Raw genomic sequence first — 10973 nt, forward strand, 5'->3', positions numbered from 1 at the left:
GAATCTAGAATATATGAATGTTTAACTTTTTTAAATAAGTTACAAAGAAAAAAAAAAAAAAACTTTCCACGATATTCAAATTGTTTGAGATGCACCTGTATACACACACACAACACGTGCTTTATTTTTCCGGCGGATGACATTGACACAGGTGTAGCACACGCGCCGGTGATTAGTGACGAATGCGTAAGCGTAGAGGAAAAAGCAAAACAAAACAGCGGTCACAAATTAGAAGCACAAAACGAGGATTTGTAAAGAAAAATGTCGGAGGATTTCGATAAGTCAAGAGGAGACTGGTTTTTCTTTGCTAAAGTAAGGAAACATTGCTTTCTTTGCTCCTTGAAACAAACGTTGGTTCTCATAAGACTAGCATATCAATTTGCTACAGGAGGCCTTTATTCACCCCCCCAATCTGTGTGGAGCACTGTTTATCATGGATGGATGTGCTTTATTGCACTTCTTTTGGACTGTTGAACAAAAACATCCACCCACTGCCAATGTAAAGCTTAGAAGAGCAAGGACATTTTTAAATATAACTCAGATTGTATTCGCCTGAAAGAAGACAGTCATATACACCTAGGATGCCTTGAGGGTGAGTAAATCATGGGGCTAATTTAAATTTTTGGGTGAACTAACCCTTTAAGAGTGAATTAAAGTACATTGAGATTTTTACCTGTAAAGCTTTAATGATGGCTGAGGCTGTGAAACGTAGAGGTGAAAAAAGTACATCCAGATATATTTCCTGTTAAAAGACAACAGTGTTTAAGGCAACTCAAAATGGCACAGAAGTTTTGACTTGTCAAGGATTCACACTGAAGCCGAATGCTCTTACCCGTGGGTCTTGGTCTTCACCAACGTGAACTTCCTCCTCTGGTGACGGCTGGACAAACACCTGGTTCCACATGCCTGTGGTGCTGCTAAATTTTTAAACATAAGAGGCATATCAGGAAAAGCAGCAAATATTCATCATTAATACAGCACCAAGCCCCCATTCTGATTTCTTCTGTTTTTGTGTTTATCTCAGAAACGAAAACAAAATCTAACATAAAAGAAAGGCAAGCCGAGTAATCACAAAATACAGTTTTTAAATGATAAAAGTTATTTATTAAAGCAAAGAAGTTCTAATACCAATATAATACCAACTGGGCCAGTGTGAAAATGTATTTGCCCCTGTAGTTATTCTCAAACCTATAAAACCGCATTCATAATGGTGTTTCAAATGAACCAGATGGAATAAGACCCAATTACTACTTACTTCAACATCATGAAGTTGCTTAAAGGGTCTTACACAGTAAAACTCGCAGGAAAAGAAGGTACAAAACCTGTCACTGGAGCGGTACTAGGGGTGGGCGATATGGCAAAAATATCATATCACGATTTCTTTTTAGAAGAATTTTAATCACAATTTTAATCACGATTTTAATCACAATTATTTGTCATGTTGGTTTTACTATTTTGCAAGTTGTCTGAGCATTACAGCCAAACTAATTTCCTTATTATAAAGACAAAGCATTTTAAGGTTCTGTCATTTCTGTCATAGTGTTTTATTTTTTTACCATCATTTACTCACTCAAAGTTTGTTTTAAACCTGAATGAGTTTATTTCTTCTGCTGAACATAAATGCAGACCGATCGGACATCAAAGTACCGCGAGAGTTACAGAGAGCAGATGGCTCCGCATGCTTTCGAATCACTCTCGCGGTACTTAGATGCCATACAAATGTCTGCACAGTGCTGCTTCAAGTCAAACCGAGAAAAGGACTTTGGTCGACGAACACACTCTGGTCTACGAGCTTGTAATTTCTCTCTCTATCCCCCCCCCCCCCCCCCCCCCCCAAAAAAAAGACATTCTAACAACAGGTGTATTTATCAGGAGCATTCAAGAAATTGAATGAACTAATATAAAAAATAAATTCTATATAGACTGATTCCTATTAAAGCAACTGTATTAAAGTTTTTCAGGCAAGAGTAGTGAGTGATTTTTCTCTTCGCATTTTGTTGTTTTATTAACATTTATTAACAGTTCACCCAAAAAAAAAAATTCTGTCATTTCTGTCATAGTGTTTTATTTTTTTACCATCATTTACTCACTCAAAGTTTGTTTTAAACCTGAATGAGTTTATTTCTTCTGCTGAACATAAATGCTATTTTGAGGAACGTGGAAAACCAAACAGTTGCTGGTCCACAGCGACTTCCATAGTATTTTTTCAAACTATCAAATTCAATGTGGACCAGCAACTGTTTGGTTACCCACATTCTTCAAAATATCTTCTTTTGTGTTCAGCACAAGAAAGAAATTAATACTACGTTTGGGACAACATGTGAATGGCTAAATAATGACAGAAATTACATTTGGGGGTGGACTATCCTTTTAATGACAGTCGGCAGCATGTTTAGTACTGTCCCTTTAAGACCTGCACGCATGTATCCATTTTTCTCTCAACTGTTTACTTTCATTTTAGACATAACCAACTGTGTTCATATGTAAACCTTGTGTGTTTTGACAGTATTAGCGCAAAAGATAACTTAGTTCAGTAATCAGGCGCTGTTTGACAGGATTTTTAGTGCGCGAGCTTCGAGTGAATGCGCTCAGAAAAAGTGCACGCCAGTGTCCCGTGAGAGTAACTCTACCGCTGAGTTAACACTGTCGGCTTATTTAAGTGTGCATGTGTGATACGTGACAGTAAAGCATCGGTAGTGCAGATTTAAGCGCATCTAGACAGAGCAACGCTTTGCAGTAAAGAAAGAAGGAAACCAATCACAAATGCAGACTTTTTCATGACCCAGATAATAATGTGTTCTCATCTCGTACAGCAGAAGTGGTTCAGTCAAAACACAGCGTCTGCAACTGCTTGAGAGGATAATATAGAAGCTGTAAGTTTCTCGCAGACATGTTGCAAGCTTTACTTAAAGGGTTAGTTCACCCAAAAATGAAAATTAGGCTGTGTTTCACTCACCCTCGCGGCATCCTAGGTGTATATGACTTTCTTCTTTCAGACGAATCCAGTCGGAGTTATATAAAAAATTGTCCTGGCTATTCCAAGCTCTATCATTGCAGTCAGCGGGTGTTGCAGTGCTTCAGTCCAAAAGAAGTTTAAATAAAAAGTGCCCATCAATAAAAATAAAAAAAAGTGTCTCACACAGCTCCGGGGGGTGAACAAAGGCCTCCTGTAGCGAATCGATGCGTTTTTGTAAGAAAAATATCCATATTCAAAATGTAATAATCACTTTAATGTAGCTTGCACCAACAGTTGTACACGGAAGCAGCTTGGTTGATGACGTATGAGGTCAGCTTTGCGCATGCGTCTCGTGAAAACCAACGAGTCTCGTGAAAATCAACGTTTGTTAACAGGAGCAAAGGAAGCAAAGTTTCCTTACTTTAGCAAAGGAAAACCAGTCTCCTCTTGGCTTATATCGAAATCCTCCGACATTCTTCTTTACAAATCCTCGTTTTGTACTTCTAATTCGTGACTGTTGTTTTGTTTTTATCTTTCCACTGTCCTTCCACGTGCATCACTTCTGAGTTGCGCATGCGCAACGCCGACCTCAAACGTCAAAAAAGCTGCTAACCCTAAGCTGCTTCCGTGTACAACAGTGAGTGCAAGCTAGATTCAATTGATTATTAAGTTTTAAATATGCTTATTTTTCTTACAAAAATGCATCGATTCGCTACAGGAGGCCTTTGTTTACCTCCCGGAGCCGTATGACACTTCTTTTGGACTGAAGCACTGCAACACCCACTGACTGCAATGATAGAGCTTGGAATATCCAGGACAATTTTTTATATAACTCCGACTGGATTCAACTGAAAGAAGAAAGTCATATACACCTAGGATGCCTCGTGGGTGAGTAAAACACAACCTAATTTGCATTTTTGGGTGAACTAACCCTTTAAAGGGGTCACAGGATGCCCATTTTCCACAAGTTGATATGATTCTTTAGGGTCTTAATGAAAAGTCTATAACATACTTTGGTTAAAATTTCTCAATGGTAGTGTAAAACAACACCCTTTTCACCTTGTCAAAAACAGCTCTGCACACAGCTTCCCGTTTCGGTTCATGTCCCTTTAAATGATAATGAGCTCTGCTCACCCCGCCCCTCTCTTCTGTGGGGTAACGAGCAGTATTGTTTACTTTAGCCGCGGAACTTGCTAACTAGCACGTTATTAGGAAAGGCGATTTGCAAAGATTCATAAAAGAACCTTATGCTCGCTTCTTCTGTACGTGAGACTGGATCACGAATGATTCGCGTGAACAAACACATTTAGGTAGATCGGGGGGTGCATTCCCTTCAAAAACAAAGCTAATCCACTGCGTCTTCTGCAGCTCAGATGTCGGGAGTAAATGACGACTGCTATGTTCATTATTACATCCAACAACAAAACACCTCAATCTCTTAGGAGCCATTCTTGTCTACCTCTGCTCCGGCGGTGAAACACTGGCGGTCTGATGACAGCTCATTCAGTGCGGGTCTACAATCGTGGCCAAAAATATTGGCAGTGACATAAATTTTCTGTTTTGCAAAATTTGCTACTTAAGCTGTTGTGGGTGTTCATTCACATTGTTTCTACAAGTATTGGCAGTGACATAATCTAGAAACAATGTGAATGAACATCATAACAGCTTAAGCAGCAAATTTAGCAAAACACAAAATTTATGTCACTACCAATACTTTTGGCCACGACTGTAAGGTAAGAAACCAGTGTCAATCAACAATCGTGGGAGGGGCATGGGTCTGTGTGACATAACACAGCCAAGAATCTGAGAACAGCTTGATTTGAGAGAGGATATTATTTATAGGGATTAAAAAAACACTTTTTTTTTAATCATTATAGGGTTGATGTGTACAAACACTGCCAACACACATTTATGTTGAAACAACATGTAAAAGTGAATTTTGCATCCAATGACCTCTTTAACATCACAGCTGACAACATATGGAAAACTCATAGTCAGATACACAAATGATTATGTTTTGACTACAGGGAAATAACCTTGATTTATTAAAAAAAATTAAAAATCATGTAAACTCAGCTTACTTGCGTTGTCAGGTTACTGATGTGCATGTAAACGGGGAAAACTGGTTATTTTATTAAGCTGTTATCTGTGAGTTATCAGCTTACTGGTGTGCATGTAAACTCAGTGTTTTAAGAGCTGAATGAATTATTTGCTTCATCTTATTTTTGGCTCTAATTTAATTAATTCAATTAGAATCAAACTCTGTATTACTTACTGCTCAAAACTGATGTACTTCACCACAGTCTGGTCGTCATTATCCAGCCAAACAGCCCAAATATCACTCGCCGTCAAGACAAAATCCACTAGTGTCTCCTGTTTCACACAAACACACATTCTTCTGAGTATACGTCCAACAGTTGAAGTACTCCACGTTTACTATACTGATCTCTACCTGTGTTGTGAACAGTGTTGAGATGTGATCCAGGCTGTAGCGATTGTTCTCACTGGCCACCAGCTGCAGCACACAAAACTGACTGCGTTTGGGCACTGCGAGGTAGATGGCCAGACACAGGCCGGTGGATGAGGAGAAGAAGAGACGGAGCTTATGAGCCAGTGCTGGAGAAGCCTTCACCTCCCCACGACCCGCAGGCATATACTCCAACATATCAGTCACCAACAGACACATCTGATGCTAAAGGACAACAGATTAACACATCACTCTGAGTGGCATGAAATTACAGCAGCTACAGCTTAATAAATGAATTCATTTGTATGTGCATCATCCTCTCCTGGAGCCAAACTGACCTTAAACGACCACATGCGCAGCTTATGATCCTGACAAAGTGCAAAAATGAAAGTGTCATCTTCTAGCTGGTGGACAGCCAGACTGATGGCCAGGTCAGGAATGCTCTGATCTCCCCTGTGAATGGATGCTCGGGTTAAACCACGTTTTTGCTCTGCTCTGGGTTGTATGGGATTCAATCAATAGCTACATTTTACCGAAAAGAAATAAAATACCTGATGGCTGTGGGCATCCAGCCAGCCAACCGCTGCATCATTGAACTCTGTTTCAACTCCTGAATGGACACGGCCCCTTTATAACAAGAAAGTGCAATCACAATTTTCTATAAACACAGATATCTGCAAATTTTGTTAAAAACTTCAAAGGGTTAGTTCAATCAAATATAAAAAATAATTCTGTCATCATTTACGATCACATCATTTCAAACTCATAAGACTTCTGATCATCTTCAAAATGCAAATGAAAATATGAACAACATTCCCTTAGAATTTTTGTCTATCCAATGAAAATCCATGCAACCAAAACTTTCATTAAAAGTCCAAACAGCCATTATAAAAGTAATCAATATGAATTAAGCAGTTTAATCTAAGCCTTCTGATAAGACAGCAATGTTTTTTTTTAATGATGAACAGGCTTTTATTCATATATTAATATTGATTAACACACAGAGCTCACTAAATCTAGTAAAAAGCTCAACGGAACGAAAACAAACCTCATTGGTTGAGCTTCTGTTTACACCATATTTGATGAGCTCTATGTATTCGCATTGCTCAGTGTTTATATATAAATAAAAGCCTAAACTAAAGGGACAGTTTATTTAGAAATTTAAAATCCTGTCATCATTCACAGGAGAAATCTAGCCTCATGTTTTTCTAAACCTGTATGACTTGCTTTCGTCTGTGTACCACAAAAGATATTTTGAACGGCATGAGGGTGTGTAAATTATGACAAAATGTTTGGGTCCCTTTAATTTAGGCTTTAAATCTGTACTTCACTGAAAGCGACTGTCTCTTCAGAAGACCTGGATTACTTTAAAAAAAATGTTTTACTTTTTTTGAGGCTTGACAGTTTTTATTGCATGGACTTTCAATGGTGGGTGAACTATTCCTTTAAACAACACATCAATGAATTGTATGAACGATCAATTTTACTAAACTTCTGATATTCTGTAATTGTTCTTTATGATAAAACTAAATACTGAAACAACTCAATTTAAAGGCCTGATCTCCACAGTTCTTTACTAAATGCCCTTATAAACACTGAGCATGCTAACCACAAGACAAGCATGAGTTTTAAAGGTAGCTGTGTTTCATTTTATCTTCAGGGTCCACTTAACACAACAGTGTGCCAAAATTTAAGATTGAACAAACATTAATGTTTTTTACTAAATTTAAATTTGTTTGTACTTTATTCAAATTATGTTCAGATGATGTACTGTCAATGGTTTGGTGCTATTGCAATGTAGACAACATCAATGGCTACAATGTGTCTCTTTGGATTCTGAAAATATGACCTATATAACATATTTAAGACTTAGATATGAAAGAAATTTTTTTCCAACCTTGCATTAAAAAAAATATTTTCAAACTTTAAGGGCCCACGGACTACCCATGTATATAGAGTAAGACAGATAAGGATGACTATAGACAGACACAAACCATCTTGATCATGAGCAGGCAACGTGACTGCAGTAATGCCGCCTGAGGGCGAGGCAAGGGCGAACACTGCCTCCCCCTGATGACTGATCCAGGCGGCTGACGTGGACGGAGCGCTCGCTGGCGCTGCTTGTGCAAATGGGAGCACGTAACTGTGGGCTGGTTCGTTTAAATTCAGCTTCCCAATGTCTGTGAAAATGGACTGCATCTGGAGTTCAGTGACCAAATCCTATAAAAGATGAATCTGTTAGACCGTACAGAGTATATAGATCATATGCATAAGTAATACCATTACATTCCGAATCTGTCAAAATTCATGCAAAAAGTTGTAATATTTTATAATGCATATACCGATACCAATGCCGATTCTAATGCTTCAATCCAGAGATGGGCACTCGAGTTAGTGACTCGGACTCGAGGCGCATTTTTATAGACTTCAGACTTGACTCGGACTCGACCTGAAATGACTCCAAACTTGACTCGACTCGACTCGAGGAAAAGGACTCGTGAAAATTTTAAAAGCAACTAGAGTCTTTTATCCTTACTTACATAACTGATATTCAAAAGGCGGACAACATCCGCACCCCGGCATCCATCCGGCCCTCGAGCCGTAAACACAGCACTATTTTAAGTGAACGGCGCATCAAAACAGCGTAGCGGATCACATAACAAGCGCTCAGGGTCGTTTATGATGAATATCTTTCAGCGCTATATCTTTTAGTATTTTTATCAAAAGCCAAACGCGCTTTATTCAAGCCCGTTCAGCTCCGTGCGCTTTCTCTTTCTGTCTCTCCGGATGCGCGCCGACGCCAAGTTAGAGCTGCGGATGACGCGGTTATGTTAACAACAACTGAAACAACAAAACACAGCAGAAAACAACAATGCTGCAAATATAGTTATACTGTGGAGGACAAAATAAACATTTAATAAAAAATTTAAAAAAAACATTTAAACTCCTAAAAGAACTAATTGGAGTAGTTTGATGCAACTCATTGGGTTTTATTTAACATTGTCCAATGTTAGAGAGAGGACAAAATAAATAGAAACATTTAAACTCCAACATGGAGAAGTCTGATGTAACATAAGTTTTAATACTGTCCAATATAAGACTGAAGAGTAAAATAAAGAAATGGAAACATTTAAACTACTGAAAGAACAAACAGTTTGGTCACGGTTATATCCATGGGCGCTGCGGATAATCCACGGGTCGGGTAATAAAAAATGCATTCTGATTATTTGCGGGTGGGTCACGGGTGGATAAAATAAATCATAAATGCAAATATGAACTACATTTTTTTTTCATCAGGCAGACATTTCATTTGTGTGTATTCGTTCGCCTGATCGGGAAGTTGCAGTGACAGAAACAGTGACATTCCAGGTAAAGTTTGAAAGTAGTAAAGCCTGTGTTAATGCTATTGAGTAGGTTTATATATATGGCCAAAGAAGATATTTTGTTTGATAAATAAATGTTCATTTAAAAGTAGCCCACGATCAGCGTATGTTACCGTTATCCCTTACGGTTCCGACGAGGTTTTGTTCAGTCCTCCACGCTGTGCAAACTCACAAAAGACTATTTTTAGCCAAGCAGCGCGGAGAGCCGCTTCAGAAATGTGCCACGGCTGGCTGATTAACACAAGCACTGAAATGACTGAGAAACATACTCCAAATTTACCCCAAATAGTCTCGTTTGTTTGTGCTTGTTTGGTGTGCTACAGTTGAAGCTTCAATAAGGTAAAATTCAAACAGCTAACCAAACCATGCCGGTCACAGTCACTTAATTGTTAGTAGTCATATTCATTCAATAAGGCTAATTAAACGAAGAAGAAATCAACAACTTAGGCCTATTTCATTGTCTTTATCAAGTCTTTATTTTTTGTTTTGGTTTTGTATTCATAGGCCTATTTTAGTTTCTGCGCACGTAAATAAAACATGCAATACTGTTTCCAGGTCCGTGTAGCCTATACTTTTGCGTCTATTTGTTTTTCCTTTTTTAACCATGATGAAAAAAAAATTACAGAACGGTTGTTGTATTTTTAAATGCTATCCTGAAAACCAAAATTTAAATTAGAACCATACACACAAAATACTGCCCGAAAAAGTAAAATATTAAAATTCTTTTCAGATTTTTTTTAAATGAATTTTTTTGAAAAATGCACAAATTTATACAGAAAAATGTCAATTTTAACAAGTTTTCTTTGGCCAAATTAGAAGTAATGCTTCTCCCACACATTCAGTTGAGAACTAGCTGTCTCTGTGCTAGATCATTGATAGGAGAAGCTGGGCAATTAATAGTAAATATGACCAAAACAGGATATTATTATTATTTTTTATTTGAATAATAAAATCGCTATATATAGGCGCATTTCAAGTGTTTATGAGGAGTGTGGGAGTATTATCGCGCTTACTGTATGATATGGAGGCGCCCGCGCAATCCCTGCGGAAAGAACTTATACTCATCTTTGGGGTATCACAGTCACTTAATTGTTAGTAGTCATATTCATTCAATAAGGCTAATTAAACGAAGAAGAAATCAACAACTTAGGCCTATTTCATTGTCTTTATCAAGTCTTTATTTTTTGTTTTGGTTTTGTATTCATAGGCCTATTTTAGTTTCTGCGCACGTAAATAAAACATGCAATACTGTTTCCAGGTCCGTGTAGCCTATACTTTTGCGTCTATTTGTTTTTCCTTTTTTAACCATGATGAAAAAAAAATTACAGAACGGTTGTTGTATTTTTAAATGCTATCCTGAAAACCAAAATTTAAATTAGAACCATACACACAAAATACTGCCCGAAAAAGTAAAATATTAAAATTCTTTTCAGATTTTTTTAAATGAATTTTTTTGAAAAATGCACAAATTTATACAGAAAAATTTCAATTTTAACAAGTTTTCTTTGGCCAAATTAGAAGTAATGCTTCTCCCACACATTCAGTTGAGAACTAGCTGTCTCTGTGCTAGATCATTGATAGGAGAAGCTGGGCAATTAATAGTAAATATGACCAAAACAGGATATTATTATTATTTTTTATTTGAATAATAAAATCGCTATATATAGGCGCATTTCAAGTGTTTATGAGGAGTGTGGGAGTATTATCGCGCTTACTGTATGATATGGAGGCGCCCGCGCAATCCCTGCGGAAAGAACTTATACTCATCTTTGGGGTAAATTTGGAGTATGTGGGGGGCTGAGTGACCATCACGGAGGTCACGGTTCAGTATTGTTACGTACTGCAGGAGGAAAAAACTAAACATTAAATTTAATTTTTTAATTAAACAGTGGTTTACTGAACAAACTGCTCTTTCTTTTTCACAATAATTTTCCTAGGGATGAAAATCTACCTAAGCTTCTGCTCTAAACTATAGGGAGCCTTTTTACATTTCTATAAGGTTACAATTAACAACTTAACTTTAATTACTTTTTATTTTTACATATAATAATCAACACTCTAATAAATTTTTTTTTATATTAATATAATTTTATATATATATATATATATATATATATATATATATATATATATATATATATATATATATATATATATATATATATTT

At 37.1% G+C, this 10973-nt stretch overlaps 1 protein-coding gene across 1 annotated transcript in view; it reads right to left on the bottom strand.

Moving 5' to 3' along the window:
- The window catches only part of nup160 (nucleoporin 160), an 89455-nt gene that overhangs the window by 69731 nt on the left and 8751 nt on the right, over positions 1-10973 (bottom strand). The window contains exons 4-10 of the mRNA XM_016244124.1: positions 7418-7643; positions 5975-6050; positions 5762-5876; positions 5409-5648; positions 5232-5329; positions 833-917; positions 674-742 (exon numbers count right to left, since the gene is read on the bottom strand). Coding sequence (XP_016099610.1) covers positions 674-742; positions 833-917; positions 5232-5329; positions 5409-5648; positions 5762-5876; positions 5975-6050; positions 7418-7643 — 909 coding nt within the window. The remainder of the gene's footprint in view (positions 1-673; positions 743-832; positions 918-5231; positions 5330-5408; positions 5649-5761; positions 5877-5974; positions 6051-7417; positions 7644-10973) is intronic.

This window comes from Sinocyclocheilus grahami, unplaced genomic scaffold (genome assembly GCF_001515645.1).
Source record: "Sinocyclocheilus grahami isolate Dianchi unplaced genomic scaffold, SAMN03320097.WGS_v1.1 scaffold709.1, whole genome shotgun sequence".
NCBI classification, from domain to species: domain Eukaryota; kingdom Metazoa; phylum Chordata; class Actinopteri; order Cypriniformes; family Cyprinidae; genus Sinocyclocheilus; species Sinocyclocheilus grahami.